Source organism: Xiphophorus couchianus, chromosome 8 (assembly GCF_001444195.1).
Source record: "Xiphophorus couchianus chromosome 8, X_couchianus-1.0, whole genome shotgun sequence".
Classification (NCBI taxonomy): Eukaryota; Metazoa; Chordata; class Actinopteri; order Cyprinodontiformes; family Poeciliidae; genus Xiphophorus; species Xiphophorus couchianus.
In genome coordinates this window covers 10,273,067-10,294,653 of record NC_040235.1, presented here as the reverse complement: position 1 = coordinate 10,294,653, position 21,587 = coordinate 10,273,067, and the positions used below count along the sequence as shown (strand labels likewise).

Sequence of the window (21,587 nt, the reverse complement as noted above, 5' to 3'; positions counted from 1 at the left end):
ATTATAACGGATAATGAGCTGAGTTACCAGACTTTTGAAGGTGATACAGTACAATGTCACCAGATGGCAATAAACCTATTTAACTGCTGAGTAGTTGCATCAAACAAATCAAGTCATAGCTGTGCCATAACTTTCTTCTGTTGAATAAAAACAAACTGAAGTAAGTATTTTAGGACTAAAAGAGAAACAATCAAGATTCAGTACATAGCTTAAATTATTACAACTAACAACTATGGAAGAGACCCGAAATCTGGGTGTAGCAATAGACCTAGATCTAGTCTTCAGTGACACATAAAAACAAGTTCCCATTCAACCTTCTACCATCTGAAGAACATTTCCAGGACATTTCCAGCACTTTGAAATGCCTTGTTGCTGAAACTTGAAGATAAACTTGAAGAAGCAGCATTCAGTTTTTATGCTTCACTAACCTGGAACAAACTTCCAGAAAACTGCAAAAATGCAGAGACACCGAATTCCTTTTAAAACATGGCAAAAAACCCAAAACATTAATTTTAGAGTTGCTTTTGTTTAATTTTACCTGTAATCACACCACGGCAATCTAATCTATTTTGTTTTATTTGCTATTGTTTTATGTTTTCATAATGCACTTTGAATGGCCTTGTTGTTGAAATGTCAGTTGGTATTATATTGCTCCTACATTCACTTCACTTATATTAATGTTCACCTTTTGAGTTTTATCTTTGCTGGGATAGCAGTCGAGGCTATAAAGGCTTGTAGAGTGCAGCACATTGTTACCTTGCCCTTGATGTGGAGGAGGTGCTGGTGGTGCCTGTTTCTGGCCCCGATCATAGCAAGCTGTCTTTGGATCCACTGTAACTCCATCTGAGATTCCCTCAGCAGATCCTCCATCTTAGTGCTGGTTGTTCGATCCCTCATTATCTCCTGGAAAACAGTGTAAAAATATTACATTATATATTCTCTGAATACAGGAATAACATGAATATGCTTTTGAAATTTGAAAAATATATATTTTCATTTTAAATCGCTTCTGTTTGTGTAAATGTTTGGTTCCGGGAAGAGAATATATTCAGTTCCTAGTAACAAACTGATCATACACTGACACTGACAATTATTCTGGATTAAATGTCCTTTTCTCTAAATAAACAGTTAAATATGATAAAATGTTGCACGTATATGGCCATATTGTTAACATTTTTCTTTACTCATTCAAGTTTTTGAAAGCTTTAATAGAATTTTAACACTCTAAGTGCTGTAAATATTTATTAAACCGATTTAAAAGAACTATTTCTACAAACATCATCTAGAATACAGTCACAATCTAATGTTTCAAATCGGTTTCAAAATTGTACTTTCATTTTGCATCACTTTAAAATCATCCAATATCATACTGTCAAATTCAGTTCTGATTAAAAGGCAGTTCAACACATCTGTATCAAATAAATAGGTCAATAGCAAGCTGTATTAGAACTTGATGACATGCTGTAGATTGCATTCAGCAGTTTGAATGAGCAGTGTTGGAGCAGTTTCTCTGCTCCAACATGGTGTCTTCCATGTTTTAGACACATGAAAGACACCAGCCTTCAGGGCTGCAGCAGTTCTTTGGAAAGTAAAAGAAAAGAGAGTGCACAAAGCTAATGAAAGAAACCGTTCCATTAATGACTTGATCAGAAAACATACACAGCTAACCGCAGAAGCACTGAGCCAGGAATACTTTCTATGGAAAGAAAAAAAATTAGATAAGACAAAGTTAACAACAATAAAAATGAATGCAACGCTAATTTACATTTATGCATAAATAGGAATAAGCAAATAAAAAGTCTGGACTGAGGAAAGGTGGACAATGTCTACAGGGACAAGTAGGTAACAACAAAACCAGGCTATTTACAAGCTTTGCCAAAATGAAGTTTATTTATATCTTTATTCATCAATTCAAGACTCAATGTTAAACATAGCTACAATAAGAAATAGCCGCAACACAAATGTGCTGCATACAAAACTTGCTAATGATTTAAGAGGGACTTGTTAAACTAACTTGTGCAGAATCGTCATCCTCCATTACCTTAGTCAACTATTCTTCTATAACTAAAAAATAAAACATGCTTAGATCCAAAAATCAGTCCCAAGAGTAAAGTCGTCCGTAGACTCAATCCTAAATCACACTTGTAGTTCAACATTATTCCCTCAAATTCTGAGTTTGTAAGGATGTATTTAGATGAACTGGGAGTGGAAGTGTGTGGATGTGTTCAGTGACAGAGAGCTTTATTGAGTTATATAAGGTAGGATTACTCATCACAACGTGATGACAGGAGGAGCATCAACCTTAATCAGCAGGTGGTAAATCCCCATCTATGTTGACCTGGATGTACCTTTATGCAGACAAACACTCACTTGCACTCATGAGTTGTGGGGTTACAGCAACTACACAGTAAAACAGTCAGACATGACAGTAAGAAAGCTAAAATGTAATCCAGATTTGTGATTAAATTTAAACTCAAACTGAATTTAAAATTAAAATTATACAGTGAAATAATCTTTGGAGTTGTACAACTGTTTTAAAGAGTTAGATTTTTTTTTCCATCACTAAAACTGATGAAATTGATAGTAAGATCATTAACAGAGCATCATTTAACAGGACTGTTAAACAATGAAACATTGGTAAACAAACTAAATTATTCAATTTCCTCTCTCTGTCTCTCTGAGCACTTTATTGTCTCCGCCACATGCTTGAACAGATTTTCTGTTCTGACTCACCTTGGACAGCTTTTATTTCCTTGCAGGGGATTTGGGAGGAGGAGGGCAAACACAAAAGCAAGGGAACATAAAGCTTATGGGTCCTACAGTGTCATGCAGTGAAGTCCAAATCTGTCAAGACCTCTGTTAGCTCAGTGATGCCAGTGTTTCCATTACAAATGTATAAAAAATGAGAAAAGAAAGCTCCCATTATATCAAAATACAAACCTGGCTGTTTTTATTTTATTTTATTTAACATAAGGTTGAACTTTTCTAAATACTTGAAATAGTGAGTATTTTAATCACTATTTCATATGAGAAAGCCAATGCCCTCACTTTTTAATGCAGTTAAAACTCTGCAAGTCTGATTTATTGAAATAAAATCAAAACTTTACTCTAAAAAAAGAAAAGAAATGAAAGTACTTTGCTGAGATGTGAAAATTTGGGTCTCATTTTGTTGGAACAAACTGAGTCCAAAAAGGGGCGGGGCTTCTTTTCATATAACAGGGAAAATGCTGGAAGGTAGGTTCAATGTATTTAGCCCATCATATTTCTTCAAAAAAAAACTATTCCTTTAAAGCAAAATCTTAAAAGGACATTGCTAAGATTGGCTCATGCTTTGTAGGACTTTTTTGTGCATTATTTTGATTAAGCAAAGTGTAGTTTGGTTGACATAAAATACATTTTATGACCAACAACTTTGATTCCTATAGAACTGAAAATATAGCATAGAAGAATTTTTAAAATCCAAAGAATTAATCATCTTTTAAAAGGACTTTTAAAAAATCTCACCCATATAGTTCCTGTCAATTTGCTGTAAATAATTTTATTTATTCTTGACATATCCAAGTGACATGATGCACATCCTATCAAAAATAAGTTATGTACTACTGAGAATCACATTGTCAGTGGGAAATCACTCTCATTTCAGACTCTCTTTTCAGACAGAATAAAAATATGGCAAAAGTTGAAAAACTGAAATGGTTTTGTTCAGTTTACAAGACCGTTTCTAGGATATATAGAAACAAAACAGCTCTGTCCCCTGAGTGATTGTTAAAGCACATGACTTGGAAGGTCATATGCTGAAGAAAACATGTTTTAATATTTGGTCAGGTAAAAGAACTGGACTGTTCACAAGTGGAAAAGGATGATACAATCAAACATCCTGACAGAGTATAACATTATTTCATTTCATTCTTTCAAAGGATTCAAAGGAATAATCCTTTGAATTCATTCATTAAAAATTCTTACCTACTCAAAATAGTCCGTAATTTCTCTTCTCTAGAGGATGATGTCATTTAGTGATTTCTCCTTGTCTTGGTCCTCAGCATTGTCCATCCTCCTACTTAAATAACAAAGAAAAAGAAAAATGCCTAAGCAAATATTCACAACAGACTTTGCCGCCTCCTTGATTGCAGTTATGTTTTTGAGTGCCTGGCTCTGTCGATGTATTTTGGTCTTACTACCTCTTCTGAAGAATAATTGAATTATGATTCAGGATTTTCCCTTACTGTGTCCTTTTACTCTGGACTGCCCACTGTGTGTCCATATGGTCCACTTAACAAGAGAAAGAACACTAAAGAGGACTCACAATGACTAGTTCACAAAGCCAACCTCTCGCCTGTGCATGAAAGAAAAACCTTTACAAAGTGCTGCATCCTTTGTAAAGGGATGTAATTTGTTAAGTAAAATGTCCTTTACAATATAACAGCTATTATAGCAACTAATGTATTTGTACTTCGTCTGCAACCAAATAAAATTTGAATTTCTTGTCTTAGTTCCACTTAGGCCAAGTTTTCCTACCCTTTTAACTGTATTCTGTTAATATTTTCTCTTAAACAAATTGATTAACTTTCTAATGTTTAATTTGTAAAACTTCTCAGGTTTATTTATGATATGATTGGTTCTTTATGTTGACCCTTAAAATAAACTCTTATATATACTGCTCAAAAAAATAAAGGGAACACTTTAAGTGGTAAACACCTGTTTAAGTGTTCCCTTTATTTTTTTGAGCAGTGTACTTGTTTTCCTATGAAACACCCTGGTTGCACCACTAGGTGTATTTTGTTGGAAAGTTTGTACATTAGGTAGGAAGGAACTTCCTCCACCCTGCAAATCTACAAAACAAGTCAAAATGAATGTAATCCTTTCACATTTTTTTTGCGTCCATCCTTTGTGATTCTTCAAAGGTTACTCCATGTTGTCACCAATTTTATCTTAAAAATTGTTTGGGTTGACTATAATATTTCATATCCTATCATCAATACAGTGAATGAATTTCACATCATTGCTGTAAAAAAAAACCACAAAAAAAACGAGAAAACTGCGATGTCGATGTGCTGCAGTTCAATATTTATTGAACCCAAAACAAACAGTGGATGGGTAGGCAGAAAAGCATCAGTACAAGTTGAAAGAAAAATACATTTCTGTTCCTCTAATCTTTAATAAAATAAAAATAAAAACTATATTTATAATTGCAGTTTTGTAAATGAAGTCTGCCTATTCTCCTGCATGGCTCCAAACCTCTTCAGACATTGATCCAAGACATATTACCAGCTTTAAGAACTAGACAGCACACAAGGAATGGCATATTTTAATAATCCTTTAAGCCAGACAAAAGTGTTGTCCCAACACTTCTCCTCTTCGTTCTAGTAAATGTGCAGCTGTTTCAAACTCCAGTGGGAAACTCTTGCTTTCAGTCGGCTTCAAGTCTCGCTCCATCAACTGAAAACAAGAAAATTAGGCACATTCCTGATCAGGCTAGAGACATTTGTCGAACATGTGACAAACTCAATCTGATTCATACACAAAATGCATTCATTTCTTTAATACTGACCAATTTAATTACTGCTTAATTAAATTATCAAGAGTGTTTTATTCTTTCTCTAGCCTGGACTGAAAACCTAAAGCAAATCATAGAGCTGAAATGAAACGAATGCTCTGCTGTTGGACAAGAAAATGCTTCATTACCTCATAGGAGGTTATCTCCAGCACCTCACTGATGTCATCTTCTTGTTCTGACAGAGGTGTGTTGATCAACATTGCAGCTTTGGCCACATCTGGATGATAATGCTTCTGCAGTGTCTGTAAAATGGGAAACAAGAGACTGTCGAATGTCCCATGCGCTACCGTTACAGGAACCTATCATGGTTAGACTATTTTTCAGTAACATTAAATAATAAAGGCTGCAGGACGACACAGTTTCTACCACTGTTTTCTTTTCTAGGTTTAAATCCAGGGACGTTTCCATGAATCCATAGGGATAAAAAGATATAGAGAAGGGATAGCTTTTTGTTATACATAATGTAGCTCATATTTCCCCAAAACTTATAAGACTACATTTCAAAACTTACCAGGTTATCTGGAATATACTTTGTACTTCCTGAAATTTTCAAGGAACTCACTGGTTAGTTTCCTATAACCTATTTTCCTGAAACTTGTTATATAAAGTTGCTTATCAGAACTTTCATGAAACTTATCGTCCTGAAAATGGTTACTTTTCTAGATCTGTGTTTTATTATGTAGTACTAACATTTTTTCTATAAGTTTTTAGAACTAAAAGGGAAATTTATAACACGTCAGTCAATCATCCATGTAAAAAACAAGCCATTTTTGTTTTTTCCTGTCAAAGCAATTTCAGCATTACAGCCTAAAGTTTAAAGACTGGTTTTTAACAGTCTTTAAACAGAGGCACATCATTAGATCAGTTAAAATGGTCCATTTGCAACTTTTGCACACTTCTTCTGCAGCATTTGGAGCTTGTGTACATGTCACTAGTCTGATTTATGAATGCTGTTTTAAATGACAGTCTGTTTTTAGCACAGTTTTAAATACCATTCATTTTATTTAAGTACCATACTTCTAAGTTGTGATGCAAAAAAAATTAATAACACCAGCTGATGATTTTAAGTTCTGACAATGTTTATAAAACTGAGTTTTTAACACTATGAAAAATGAAAAAGAAATTATAACATCATTGATGACACTGAAAAACGATAGGATGGAAAAAGAGAGTCAGTTTGAACAATTACACTGCTTGTTCTTTCCTTTAACATGAAAATATTTTTTTACCTTTTCCTCTGATTGCTTAAAGCTGCTAAACATCTGGTGCTTCAATGATGCAAACAATGAGACTATATTTGCCCCAGTTTGGTGCGAAAACTTACCTTAATTTCCCACAAGCTGCTCTCTAAGGCATGACAAAGAGCTGGATCCACTTCTTTCATCACATACGGATCTTCAAGAAGCTCTGTCAATGTGAACAGGAACGACTATAATTAATAATTGAACCTTTGTTGTGTTTAAGGAGCATTGTGCGCAATAAACAACATTTTTATACATCGCTTCTAACAGTAATAATTTAAAGTTAAGAGTTGACCCAATTAGCCATAAAGACAAATGTGACTCACCATCTTCTGAGCTGGGCTTGTGAATCAGAACTCTGCAGGATGGATGGCGCCGGATTAGGTTATAGATGAAAGGCAGCACTATAAGAAGAGCTGTGGGCGGAGCTGTAAGGGCCAGACGAGCCAGACGTTTGGCGAACGCAGCCACCAGGTAGACTGGCAGGTGACTGGAGACGAGCACAAACATTGCATACACTTAATAAAGTGTGAACTTTACATGTGTTTTGTATGGGCAGAAATACACAAATACAAAGCAGCAAAAAGGGAATGGTCTTACCTGGAGCTGAGGAAAAGATTAGCCAGGTGAAAGAAGCGCGCCCTGTACTTCACATGGAAAACAGATGGCTCGAGAAGATTATACAACTTTTTATAGAAATCAGGATAATCTCTGTAAACAAAACAAGAAAACCAAATGAAATAGTTTACATTTTAATGTATCATTTAAAGATGAACTCAATTAGCTTTTCTTTGCTATTTCTGCTACTACTCAGTAAAAGAAACTTATTTGTTTTTATATGATACTCACAAATTGTGTTGATGGATGAGGACAAATAAGCCGTTTAGGGCCAGCAGACTGATCGCCCCACCTATTAGAACAGAACCACAATAGATTTATGTTTTTCATAAACACAGTATATTCACTTACTCATTTTTATACATCTTTTCTAAGGATGCAAGCATTAATAATGTAATTTAAAAACCTGTTCCAAACTTCAAATCTTAAATCAATCAATCAATAATACTTTTATAAATGTATGTTTGACACATTAAACACATCTTTAAAAGTTTTAAAGAACTCTATAGTTGTAAAACTAAGGAACCATCTCATCTGTTTAACATAGTTTTAGTTTATTAAACAAACCAAAAACAAGGATCTGCTGCACAACATCTACCATTACTTCGTTATAAACTTACCAACATCATAGGCAGCTGTCAAAAAGTCAATCATCAGTGTGGGTTTGCTCATGTGAGGCAAGATGGAGTCATGAAGGATCACTAAAACCTTTTTATACATGCTGTTGGGCAGCTATAACAGAAAGAGAGATTTCAAAACACAGTGAGATGAAGGAAGTAATCAACGAGGTCAAAATGTTAAATGTGTACTTTAAAGATTTACCTTATACTTAAGAAAGCCCAGCCACATTCTCTCAAAGGCACGTTTGTGATCCTGAAGGGGAAACAGAGAATCACTCTGCTAAGTCAGTACAAATTTAAAACAAGTGGAGATAAGAGTTTAAATATTTCACTTACATGCAGCTTTGCAGCCTTCCAATCCTCATGCTTGGCTGGAAAAATAATTTCAGGTTAGTGATATCCAAAAGAGTCTCAAAGAAAATGTTTCTTCTAAATAGTGGCTGGTTAGTAAAAACAACTCAAACAAACCAGCTGTTCACTGCCAACTCTAACTACAATAGCACTTACCTTCCTGTTTGACCATAAAGTTGGTAAGCTCAGAGTCCTGGCTCGGCATGTTGATGTTCAACATGAGAGTGAACACGTTGGACTGATATACAGGCAAGACAACCTAAGAAGAAAAAGCTAATTCAAATAAGGCAAATCACAGAAAAAAACTGTCAATAATGAAAGATGCAACTTGAAGTTCATTGTTTCCCACCCCTTTGCTTTTGTCCATGACTGTGGCTACGTTGTCACGGATGGAGCTCATGACGTAGTAACGTACGTCTTCCATCTCAAGGAACTCCTGGAACCTGGAGATCAGTAGGGAGTTGTCCGAGCTCTGAGAGAGAATGTTGTGCACCACGGCCTGTCAGCAAAAGAAATCCAAAATGTCAAACGTTTCCTACACTTATAATGATTTTGAACTTTTTATAATAAAATGGGGATTCGTTGACAGATGCAAAGGAAGGTGTGACATATTAATTAGTAATAACAAAACTGAAAAACTCTTACTTGGATCAGTTCTCTTGGGAAGCTGAAGTGTTCACTCCAGTCCAGGTCTTCCAGAGGATGCAGTCCTTGTCCAGCAGCAAATTTCATCAGGCAGCACAGCGCACTTTCCTATATTCAGATATAAGATATGCTTCATGCTTACATTGCTGTGAAAAAGAACTTGATCCCTTACAAATTTAATCAGTTTTTTGCTCATTCTAACATTTTAATATTTTCTTTACTCAAAAACAAAATTATGACGGCCAAAAATCACCAACGTAAGTCATGTTCTGTGGTAAGCAGAAGGTGTATATTATTTTATATATGATGTAAATCTAACATGCCAAACAAAGACCAATGCTAATGGGATTTCTGCTTTTATAAAATAAATAAATAAAATTTGCTAAACTCCAAAGTTATCTCACCTTAACTTCATGTGTTTCATGGTTGAGATGCTCAAGCAGTATCTCCACACAGTTGTTGTAACGATGACGCATAAAAATCTTGTACTTCTCATCTGGGCTGTGCTCACCTAAAGTAGAATACAATAAAAAAGAAATTACACAACTTTAAGGTCCAATAACCCGAAGCTCGCGGTTTAGAACAGGGTGATAAATGAGATAGAGTTACACCCTACAGCTCATTTGTGAAGACTAAGCCCAAATGGAGATGCAAAACTAATCAAATCTAAAATTAGTTTTGTCACATTTGACCAATCATATCTAATCAACAAACACATAAAAGTTCAGTCTTAGCATTTTCTTCTAATTTTTATAATATAAAGAATTTTGCTTTATTCTAAACTTTATATCTTAAAAATGTGACTAATCACATTAGTTTATCAAATAAAACTGCACTACTGAAGTTTTGTATTAATTAAAATACCACCTTTGCCTATTATGCACCAAGTCAAATTATTTCTTCCAAGCAGAAAATACACTCAACAGCCCCTCTTATAATTCCTATTAAATAAATATAAGATAAACATTTTCTTTATTACTTTGTCTTTCGCTAGGGCATAGTGGCCTATCTTAATCACTCTTCAAAATAATAAATCTTAGAGAACAAGGCATTCAAGTATGACCAAGCCGTATAATAGGAGCAATAGTCAGAAAGTTTAAAACTACTGCTACACTGACAAATAATGTAAAAGCCTTTTGTATCCTATCATCTCAAAGCATTTCTTAAGCAATAGTGTGACTTTACTGGAATAGTTTTCGGGTCAGCTGAGATTGAACTTTTCAGCTATAAATATTCTAGGTGCATCTGGAGCACAAAAACATGAAGATGTAGCAGAGAAACTCCAGTATGGTGGAGAATCTGTGATGCTATGGGCCTGTTCCACTCAGGGGAACAAAGAAGAGGAAAAAAGGAGAAAAAAGAAACACTGACAGTTTCCCAAATGTTCTTCGGAGGATTTCATAAACTCAATCAACATGCTACCCAGAAGATCATGATAATTTCATAACATTACAACGATTTATTTCATATCTTAGAGGCAACAGCTTCAACCATCTCAACTGTTTAATTGAAAGCTTTAGATCATATCACTTACCCTTTATCGCCTCATCCTCACCAGGGAGCTTTCCAATAAATAGATCCTTTCTCTTCAAAAATGTACAGAACAGCTTGCAGCAGGCATCAACAGCGCAGGTAATGTCTTTCTCTTTTTCTGACTGTGTACATTTAGGAAGCAAACGTGGACAAGCATGCAGGCATTAGCTCAACGAAACGTGTATGCGGTATATGTTAATGTGTGCTGGGTGTTTAAATATTTTCTCACCTGAAGAAACTCCAGAATGTCAAAAACATCGTTGGCATGTTTTCTACTTTTAAGTATACGCTCAACGATACCTTCCAAGTCGATTTTGATCTTTTTTACATTCGCTTTAGAACTCACGTTGCGCTTTTTGGCCGGCGCCATGTTTGTTGACTGTGTGGTGAGTTCGCGTGTCCACTGGAGAATAGGAAAAAAGGGCTTACAGAAAAACAGACATGTGGATCGCAGTTTGCGTCGCGAGGACTCGTCGTGACCTCAATCTAAATCGGGAAATATTGAATGTGAGGAAAATCCTCCATGATTTCCGGATATTATTAAATCATATGTTAGCTAAATTTGCTGCAAGAAATACTGGAAGTTGCCAAAAAATGTCGAAAACAGTGTGCACACTGTTATAATTAGGGTTTTTAGTGCAATGCTAAAAGTGACTTAAATTGACTATGTAGCTCGTCAAATAAACCGCAACATCGAAACTGTTCATTTAAATTAGACCGAGTTTGACAAGTAATTCTGAAAAACTAAATCACATGGTGTTTCACGGGAATGGAATTATTTAACAATGCTTTTAATAAATATGTCCAAACTTTAAGTTATTACATTCATTATTTATGCATATTATTGAACATTTTTAAATTATTCTGGAAAGTATTAGTTATATGAAATTTTAACTGTCTACCGTTGATGTATTACAATTTGGCTTTTGATAATTATTGTAAATAATTGTAGGTGACCATTTTAACGACAAACTTACTATATAAACATAATCTGGAAATCTTCTAGTAACTCTTACTTTGCTTAATTAAAACGTGTCAACTGATGACCAGTAGATGGTGCTCTCTAAAAAAAAATTACCCAAAGATTAAATTAGAAGGTATCTACTTCATCAAGTTTTAATTCCATACAAAAAGTATATCTTGGGGATATGATTGACTCAAAGGATTAAATTACTTTACTTTTTACTTGATAAAAATATAAGACACACAGCCAGAAATGTTGGAAATAAATAAGAACCCAAAAAATAAAAGGTTTTTGATTTAGGGTAAAATTCACAAATTGAATCTAATCAGAATTAAGATTTTAGAATGAGAACGATACTCATTCTGTCTTTACCCAAGCAACTGATCTTAATTAATTAATTGTTTGGATAAACACATAATGAGTACTGTTAATTAAGCATATATACTGTATATTAATTTAAATTAAATAACCACTGAGAATTAAAAAGATGACTTTAGATAACTGAGAATGATTTTATTATGCCAGTTGTTAAACATAATTGTTCTTAATATTTGAAACAAAAAACAGAAATAATACCAAAAATTAAAAGACAAAAAAAGGCCTCTCTCCACTGACGGTCTAATCGGAGTCGTTCCCTTCATCTGCATTCTCCTGCAACAAATAATGGGACAAACACTTAGCTACAATATAACAATGTATTTTTTTTCCCCCAATGCAATATATCTAATTATCAAATTAATAACTCTGATGCACCTGTTTTTGGTCCTTATTGTCTTGTGTTCCAGTAACTGTTGCTTCAAAGTCATGGATGGGAAGAGTGGCCATCCAGCTGACCATGGAACCCTCCTCACATTCAGTCTCAACAATGGTAGGATATATGTGAGCCTCTTTGAAGGCCTTGATCGCCTCCTCCTCGCGATCCCACTCTAGCCGCTCATGCAGACCGTCCCCTCCAAAGCGCTTGTTGTACCGATCAAAGTGAACCCTCTCGAGTACCAGCCCGAGTCCCGGAGCTTTTGGGACGTCCACCTTCTCCTGACCCCAGCTTCGCTCCATCACCTCCTCCTTGGCGTAGCCTTTGATCACTGCAATCACCAGGCCGATCATCTTGCGAATCTGGTGCAGCATAAAGCTCTGGCCTCGCACGGTGATCACGGCAAACTCGTAGTTGTTGCGGACAAAAGGCTCTCCGCAGGACATCTCTGTGATGTAGCGGCGGGCACTGGGGTCACTTGGAGCCTTCTGGGAAGTAAAGTTGTGGAAGTTATGGGTGCCTTTGTAGAGGGCAAAAAGTTGGTTCACCTTCTGAAGAGTCTCTGTTTCTAGACGAAACGCCGCTATGTTCTCAGTGTCATAGTCTTTAGGAGAAAAGGCTACAGTTGGGAGCATGTAGGCATATGTACGGGCATCACAGTTATTTTTGGAATTAAATCCCTGGGTCACTCGCTTGAGCCCTGTCAAAGCAAAAAAATAGTTACATCAGAAGCACATCCATGGAGTCCAATCAAAGGTATTATAGGTGAATCAAGGTTTTATAAACATTTGACCTGTCCATGCAGATTTTAGCACGTTAATGACTATAAATAACACTATTTGCATTTTCTTTTTCATTTTACAGCATATTAGTGTAGTGATTAGCATAGCACTTTGCATGACAGCCCATATTTGAGCAATGCATAAGGACAGAGTTTGGGTTGAAAAGCTCTTAATCCATTTAGTGATGCAGATACAGAAGAGTGGTGAAACAAATTAAAGATCTGAATCTTCAGTAACAACTACAGTAACAACTTGGATAAGGACCAATGTGACCTGTTAGTTCTTGGATATCAGACAGGGAAAACAAACTGAAAGTCAAACAATCTTGTTCACCAGCAAGTTCTCCAGTCCCTCTTATTTCTAATACAACAGTCTTACCAAGCACCCTGATCTGTGGTGGTAAATTCTCATTGATTTTTTCTATTATGTCCTCAATTAAACGAAGCTTCAGTGAAACCACTTGACCAGCAGCAGAAACACCCTAAAGACAAATAAAAAAGTAACAATGTTTCTGTTAAAAAAAAACTTTACTAAATTTACAACATCCTACAAAATGAACAAACCAGCGTAGGTAACATCAAATAGAAGCAAACCAACACACATTGCTTTAGTACTTAACCTTCATTAGCAACAATATGGTACGTGAAGACAAATAACTTTTTTTTGTAGATCCCTACCCCGCACCCCCAATAGTCTTGCAATGCATATTTCAGGTGCATGAACACATACCTTGTCAGTTCTGGCACATCTTTGGAAGGACATCTTCCTCATGTCATCACCATGGTTTCCAGGAATGCAACCAGATTTAACTAGAGCAGTGACCAGATCATCTTCAATGGTTCTAAACTGGGAGTTTCCAGGATTTCTCTAAAAGAAAAAAAGCAGGTGGACAGATGACATAATTAATAAAACGTTATCCATTAAAATATAATAACATAAAAAAGTTAAGAATAATAAACAAGTGAAAGTAGTGAGGTTTATTATTATTATTATTATCAGAGATTTTTAAGTGTGGTTGGACTCATCCACTTCTTATGAAGTTCAAGGTTTTTTGCAACATTGTTACATGTAGTAAAGGAAAATACCTGCATGCCATAGTATCCCTTTCCAGAGTATGCCAAAAGAAGGACCACTTTCTTCTTTGGGTACCTCTTGTCATCTTCATTGTGCTCCCCTTCTGCTTTTATTCTCTTAGTGGCTCTCTCAGCTGAGTCCTCATTCACCTCATTTGGCCTTTTTAACAGCTTGGCTGTCTCTTGATCTCTAGCTTCTTCACTCATTGTGCACAAGAACTTTAAACCTGTAAATATAGCACTATACATTTGTGAAACCAGAAAACGAGCCTCCACCAGAAATAATAAATATGTAGATTTGTTTTTCTTGACCTACCGTTTCTCTCTAACAACTGTCTGTAGTTAACTAAGGCACTTAACAGTGGTCGGGTTCTAAACATGTCAAGCTAAAAAACTCATAGGTTCCTGCAGCACCGTCAGCATGGAACCTGCTCCATGAGCTGAGAAAAAATATCGCGAGATGCGTTCATTAAACAGCCGGTAATTGTAAGTCTTCGCAAACTTCAACGAACAGAAAAAGCGTGCCAAAAAAACTTAAAGGTCCCGTATAAAATGCTGCCTGTAACAATAAGAGATGTTCTCCTCAGGCACACATGGTGCTGCTAACTTTGATCTCAACAATATCGCGAGATTCCGTATTTTCCACGGTAAGAGGAAACACGTGATCTCCAAAGAAGGCGGAAATAGGTTCGCTGTACCTCCGCAAGCAGAATTGAGCTCCACTACAAGGTTAGTTTTATTTCAGCATGTGGGTTTCTGTTTGTATATTAAGATTGCATGGAGAGAAACCTACTGGGGCCATTGTGTTGCAGGGTTTTCTCCCAGATTAATATCACCTTAGCTGTTTATTGAAATTAAAAGTAGTGTTAGCAATTTAAGCATAAAAGTTTTTTTATTATTATTATTTTTATCTTTTGTTTGAATTAAACAGTTGCATGCATCAGATGGACCGTCACTTGTTGCTGTGTTTAGTCAATGCTCCCACTCAGTGACAGCTGTTTCAGGACTGCTCCCCACTGTTTATAGCTTATTACAGTTGAATGATCTGGTTTTTAGAGTTATTACTTTAGTACTGGAGAAAATCACCTAAAGCTCAAAATTTAATATTCTTCATTTTTTGAAAGTCATAAATGCATAAGAGAATGTCCACACTAGTTGTTAAAAAAACGTGTTATTACGTCCTAAATTTGTCCAAATTCCTTTACTTTCAGTCTTTGTTTTTAGACAAAACTATAAACGCCATAATGTGGGGAAGCAATAAGCCCTGTCTAAAGACATTTATTCCCAAACACTGAGCAATCCCCAAAAACCTTCCAAAAAAAAGTTTGTTTACTGTATCTTTAAGGAAGTACAATTTACACGTTCTTGATCCCTCACTATGGGAAAGAGCTTGGACAGCTTGAAAACCAGGATTTCATTATTGGTCTATGTACTTGTAAAATACATTAAAGATAAGTTATTAAATTGAGTATACTTTATGGTATTACCCTAATTTACTTATCTTTGCTTACGCCATAAAGATCTTGAAAAAGTCTTAGAAAGTCTTAAATATAACTCCTCACTGAACCTTGCAGAAACCCTGGAATAAATATAAATTAGCTGACAGCCATTTATTCAGTCTGTAGAGTACAATATTTTTATTGTTAATATCATTGGGGTTTAACCATCAATGTGGTAACATGCTGGTAACATGCCAAAGAATGCCCCCCCCCCCCCCCTTTTTTTTTTCTGCAATCCATATAAAATATTCTAATTCTTGCTTAACTGAATTAAATATTTCCTTCTTTTGTACACAAAATTGAAAGCCACTTAAATCACCTACCTTTTATATTTGCTTTGTTCCCAGTCATTTATTATTTATCTAGAACTGTAAGAATGCAATTTTGTGTCCATGTACTTATGTACCTTATATTGTTTTTCTGAAGCTGCTCTGCATCTCATTCAGTGACATGTTAGGAGCTGTTAATGAATGGAGTGAACTTTCACCTGGGCTTTTCCACTTTGACTTAATTTGTGTTAAATAAATGATAAAATTCTGTGTTTTTGAACATTTTATGTACAGCTGGAGAATATAACATCAAAATAATGTGGATTTATCGCAACTGATTTTACCATTGTAACATTTAGTAAAATTATCACAATTGCACTACCTTCTATGATTGCAACCCTGATTTGAGGTTAAATTTAAATACCTTTTGGATGTGTTAAGGGCTATCCTTGCTATTTTGTCCTAATATACAAAACCATAGACTTGAAAGAGGGTGTACTTTCTTGTTAATATGACTGCATATTAGCTTCCAAAATGAGATTGAATGAAACTGTAAAAGTAATTAAAATCTTTAACTGCTGTTTCCCTGCACTACTTCCTGTTTCAGATGCATGTCTCAATCTTTGATCTTAACTCAAAGATCGCATTGGAAGAATGCAACACATGCTGTAATAAACTGTTCCACTGCCCCATTTGTCCCAACTTCGACCCCACAGTGAAGGAAAGGATTGAGAAACACATGAACCACCACATTAGTCATGGTTTGCCTTACAAAGGTATGTTGGTATTATATGTATGTGCCTGAATGTAAAGTGCCTTGTATAAGTATTTGTGGGCCATTTAACATTTTGTCATGTCACAACTTTAGTATATTGTCCAAGTAATAAACTTGTAATGTGATCTTACCTTGTCTCCAATGGTTACCTGCCTTGATGGTGTGTTTACCTTCAACTCTGGTGAAGAAATAGATAATGCTGTTCCTGTCCTTATGCTCTTATTTTATGTTTGGGCATCATTTGATAGTTATTTTGTTTGCCTTTTGGATATTGGTGTATTAGAAATCACTTGTCAAATAAATAGCTGTGACTACTTAATAGCAACACACACAAAGCACACTCCTATTATTCACCCTAAAAGGTTTGATATTTTAGATGCGTTTATATTTTACATATTATGGTGCTTGTTTTTATCCAGACTGAATAGGATTGGCGGACGCCCAGGCGCTTTGTGCAGAGGTTGCCAATGTTATTCAGGGTCAATCTACAGACTTCCTAACTTCATGCAGCCTTCAGATTAACTCAAAAACAGTGTGTAGCTAGCTTCATGGGATTGGGTGCCATACCCATGAAGCTGCACACAACCTTTGGATTACCAACTGCAAAGCAAAATATATAAGGCCGAGGTCTAAAGCATGCAAACACTACACTCAAGAGCAGTTGATGTCAGTAAAATTAATTTGTGTGAATCAGTAAGTGACCCAATACTTTGGCAATATGGTGTATTTATTATATTATTTCTTATACATTTTTGTTTTTACTTCTGCAGACAAAATTTTACTCCGATGCAGCCTTCATTGTAGGCCACAGGGACATTTCCACTGCCCCATCTGCTCTAGAACAGTCATGCGCCGTTTGGATATGAAGAGGCATTTACTGTTATGTGAGGGATTTATGGAAAAAGATCCAAACCCAGAGCCATGTCTGCCACCCACCTCACCCCCTAAGGACCATCTTATTAAACTGCTTTCTTCACCGTCTGTGAAACCTCTCCTGCAAGTCATCCCCCAGTCCAAGAAGCCGCTCCTGCAAGGTTCGACATTTTCTGTGGAGCCTCTCCTGCCTGATGCTGCACCCACTGTGAAGCCTTTTCTGCCAAACACGGCACCTGGTCCAGTTTCTGATCCGCAACCCTCTACATCTTCGGATGAACATTCCTACTCTCAAGCCTCTGGGCCTGATGTAACCATGGCTTATGGAAATGCAGTGAAATGCCCTCACTGTAATAATAATATTTACATGCTTATGTTCAATGAACCTCCCACTTTTAACATAAATAACTGAAAATTGCTTGATGAAAGTTCATTAAATAGTACAGTAAAAGTCAAAGGAGTGATTGTACATATAGTTTTTATTGCTATGCCATGGGTTGGTCTGTAATTAGGATTTATTCTGAGAGAAAACAGATTTATCTCTGAATGAATGATAAGCAGATGACCACTTGCCTCCACTGAGAGGCAAGGACTTTAGATCAGGGTAGTCTTTGACCCAACATGTATTAATCATTTAATTGTTAGTTGTCTTCTTATTTTGTTTGGTTCTGTACATAAAATGTAAAAAACCCAAACATTTTTTACATATTTCTTAAATTGTTTTCAAGTTTAGCTGCATCCTGGACTATATGGACAAATAAAATCTAAAAACATCACTATCAATGTTTGTACATGTCTTAAATAAAAAATAAAAAGCTTAGAATAATTAAGAATCCAGTAATCTGTTATTGTGGGAATGATTGAAAGGAATCAGTTGTACATTATATTTAAAACAAAAAAAACTTGTACAGATATTTTTCAGTAACATGTTGACAGTTGAGGGTCAGATGTTCTCATCTCATAAAAGTCAGATTTAGTAGGATCATATTTTTTTTTAAGTTTTATCTTAGAAGATTAAATATAATTTGTTTATTGAACTTGTTTGAAACATGCTTCTTATCTCATAAAAACAAGGATTTCTGAATTCTATCGGCAGTCTTTCTCTTTTAACTATTTATGGCAGATTAATAAAATAGCAATATGCCTGAAAATAACATCCTTACTTTCATCAGCTAGTTTTTCAAAGTTGGTCTGTGAAGGCCAGAAAAAACTAAGCCTGTATTATTGCGTTTGACCACTTGAGGGCAGTAATATTGCATTAGTTTGAAATTCCTTCAATGTCATTGAAGGATGTATTTTTTTCATGCATATGAAATTGTCCTTGAAAAAGTCATATAATTTTTTTTAGGAAAAAAAATGTTGCACCAAAAATTATTCAGCTTAGGGAAAACAAGTGACAAAAGGCCAAACAGCACGTGCATCTATAAGTCTGTACATCCATCCGTACGTCTGTCTGTCTAAATTCTAAAGGAATATGTCATGTTGTTTGTGTTATAGTATCCAATCATTTTCTTGTGCTGTGACTCATGTCAGTCACATTTTGATAACTAGTTGAGTCAGATTTTGCTACCAAGAAAAATAAGCACTAGCCTTCCTGGGAAGTCTCTCTCAAGGACACCTTAACAAAACCTGTTTCTGGAGAAAAGTCTTAAATATTTTATGTAAACTATCTCAATGTGGGACGCTATCAGATAAATTACATTTTCCCTACTACCTTATAAGGTGTCAGAGTTGTCAGTTGGAATCACAAACATGGCAGGGTGAAAACAGGATGTGATGTGGAACATACTGAGAACCACTTTATGTGATGTTGAGAATTCACCTGTTTAAGCAATACATTTTTCAGGTTCTGTCATGCAGCTATCACAGGATTGCTAAGTATCATGTCTTTCATATCTTACCAATATAATCTACTCAGCTTTACAAACCCAAAGTTAAAGTTAGGAAGAAAATGAATGCATACAAGGAGGAGAATGGAAATATGTAATTATCATTCTTGTGGTTCTTGTGGTGCAACCAAAGTGGAGCCACGCTAATAAACTGACAAATCACACTGTTGGATGCAAGAAGAATTACCTAGAAGTAATTTCATGTGTCAACGGGAATTTTGGAAGAATACTTTGTGACACTAATAATAGTCGTGATTAAAACTAATTACACCCACACAACGTATGAAGGAGTGGCGGTTCCTGAATGACTGGTGCCTGGTTGAGCTCCTTTTCCGCCATCCCATCCCCAACTACTGAGCAGTTTCTGAAAATTTAATTTCTTTAGATTTCTCTGATGGGTGTTGCTAAAGGCAGCACCCAGATGCTCTAGCTTAGGGTCTTCAAATCCAGGTATCAAGTCCTGCAACTTTTAGATGTGTCTCTGCTTCAAAACACCTGAGTCAAATAATTAAGTAATTTACAGGACTTCATAGAATTTAACTGCATACTTATGAGGCAATTCAGCCCCGTAAGTACTTTTATTTATAAAAAGTAAAAATCTATTAGTTCTTTACAACCAAGATATGTAGTCTTTGACCAACATGTTGAACCTTAGAGCACATCAGCAGGGAACCATGCCAGATGTCATCAAAAGAACAGTTCACCAAAGTATTGCAATAACAGTTTGGAAAGACTTTACCTGGTTCAAGGAATCTCAATTTCAACTACAACAGTCAGGTAGCAGTGTCAGTTTTTGGCATAGACTTAAATTAAAGAGGTCAAATTCAGAGTCTGAAACATCAACCAATGTACCCAATATACTGTAAGATTACACATAAAATGTTACCCTATTGTAGCAAAAATTGGGATGAGCAGATTTTTGAAGATTTTACATCATGAATCAGCTCACGTATTATGCCATCTGTTCAAGGAAAGAACAATATTTTTTGTTGTTTTATTTATAGTTGGTTATTTGGGGATTTTAAAAAATTGTAATTAAAATTTTTAATTTATTTAAAATTCTCAAGCATAAAAACTCATTGAATCAACTCACAAAATCATTTCAGGCACAAGAGTTGCCGAACAATTATTTCAACATCCCACTGCACTTTTTTTGTCAAAAAGTGAAGTGAAAACCTTACTAAACTATAATGGTAAATAAGCTGTATGAAGCATTACACAGACCAGACCCACTCTTCATTCTTAAGTGGTACAGCTGTTCTGTACCCAAGCATGTTATTGATGAGTTCTGTTATTTACTTATCTGTAAAACTGAGCTGCACAAACTTGTTTTTTCCTTATCAATATGGACAAGTAGCAGTGTCCATATATCTAAGTCTCTGACAGGAAATGTGTCTTTCAGATAGACAACAGATATTGCAGGCTTAAACTTGAGACTGACAGCATTTCTGGAGCTTCTTCTAGAAATCTCATGAAAACTGGTAAAAAGACTTGTCGCTATCAGGCTTCCCCAGAGAGTAGATTTATTTAATTTCAAAGACAACTCATAGGACTTATTTGATGGAAAAAGGCATTTTGACACCACAATAAGAAAATAAAAAGTGAAAGATAGGAACTTTGTTATATCACTAATTTGAATTTCCATTCAGAAACCGGCATTTTTCATAGGCAGAGCCAAAAAATGTGAGAAATAGGTAACAAACTTTGCTACCTGATCCTTTTTGTGGGAACTGACTCATTTAATTTAAGAAGCCCATTCAGCAGGTGCATTTATTCAAAGTGATTCACAAAGTAGTGGTACTTTAATGGAAATCAGTTTGTTACCTTAAGAAACTTTTACATTTGAAGTGGTGAATTTGCAAATCAAATCAGACACCTTCAAACTCTGAAGTCAGCATGGCTGACTTCAGAACTGCAGCTGACTGTTGGGGCAAGATCTTATTTTATAACAATTTGTTAAGATCACCTGTAGAATTGCAATCCAGTTACCATGAGTGTCATGGTTAAGTAAAAAAAGACAAACAAAAAAATACAACAGCATTTTAGACAGTCATTTTAGGACAATGTTGCTTTGCAGAAACATTAGGTAGAAACACAAATACAAGAAAAGCATTCAGTATACATATTTAGCATATTGTAGCCACAAA

General features: G+C 35.4%; 4 protein-coding genes across 12 annotated transcripts in view; 1 reads left to right on the top strand and 3 right to left on the bottom strand.

Moving 5' to 3' along the window:
- Nucleotides 1-4,340, bottom strand: part of LOC114149993 (RIMS-binding protein 2-like) — a 73,599-nt gene extending 69,259 nt beyond the window's left edge. For 3 of the 9 annotated variants that reach the window (XM_028026132.1, XM_028026137.1, XM_028026135.1), the window contains exons 1-2: nucleotides 3,964-4,333; nucleotides 757-903 (exon numbers count right to left, since the gene is read on the bottom strand). In XM_028026132.1, coding sequence (XP_027881933.1) covers nucleotides 757-897 — 141 coding nt within the window. In that variant the 5' untranslated portion in view covers nucleotides 898-903; nucleotides 3,964-4,333. Of the gene's footprint in view, nucleotides 1-756; nucleotides 904-3,963 lie in introns of all 9 variants that reach the window. The other 6 variants (XM_028026138.1, XM_028026133.1, XM_028026136.1 and 3 more) reach the window with 4 other exon arrangements.
- Nucleotides 4,341-5,043: 703 nt separating this feature from the next.
- On the bottom strand, nucleotides 5,044-11,068 carry noc4l (nucleolar complex associated 4 homolog). Its single transcript, XM_028026196.1, has 15 exons — nucleotides 10,792-11,068; nucleotides 10,564-10,684; nucleotides 9,434-9,540; nucleotides 9,030-9,137; nucleotides 8,734-8,883; nucleotides 8,541-8,643; nucleotides 8,370-8,404; nucleotides 8,236-8,286; nucleotides 8,034-8,145; nucleotides 7,645-7,705; nucleotides 7,396-7,506; nucleotides 7,122-7,285; nucleotides 6,879-6,961; nucleotides 5,683-5,796; nucleotides 5,044-5,436 (listed from the first exon to the last, which is right to left on the bottom strand). The coding sequence occupies exons 1-15, from the start codon at nucleotides 10,930-10,932 to the stop codon at nucleotides 5,317-5,319; spliced, it is 1,581 nt and encodes a 526-aa protein (XP_027881997.1). The 5' UTR covers nucleotides 10,933-11,068; the 3' UTR covers nucleotides 5,044-5,316.
- A 946-nt stretch (nucleotides 11,069-12,014) lies between these two features.
- pus1 (pseudouridine synthase 1) lies at nucleotides 12,015-14,739 on the bottom strand. The gene is made up of 6 exons (XM_028026197.1): nucleotides 14,452-14,739; nucleotides 14,148-14,362; nucleotides 13,792-13,929; nucleotides 13,441-13,543; nucleotides 12,280-12,980; nucleotides 12,015-12,177 (listed from the first exon to the last, which is right to left on the bottom strand). The coding sequence occupies exons 1-6, from the start codon at nucleotides 14,513-14,515 to the stop codon at nucleotides 12,145-12,147; spliced, it is 1,254 nt and encodes a 417-aa protein (XP_027881998.1). The 5' UTR covers nucleotides 14,516-14,739; the 3' UTR covers nucleotides 12,015-12,144.
- Nucleotides 14,740-14,790: 51 nt separating this feature from the next.
- Nucleotides 14,791-18,383, top strand: LOC114150024 (uncharacterized). Its single transcript, XM_028026198.1, has 3 exons — nucleotides 14,791-14,864; nucleotides 16,511-16,679; nucleotides 17,449-18,383. Exons 2-3 carry the CDS (start codon nucleotides 16,511-16,513, stop codon nucleotides 17,961-17,963), a joined length of 684 nt encoding a protein of 227 aa, XP_027881999.1. The 5' UTR covers nucleotides 14,791-14,864; the 3' UTR covers nucleotides 17,964-18,383.
- The last annotated feature ends 3,204 nt before the right edge of the window (nucleotides 18,384-21,587 follow it).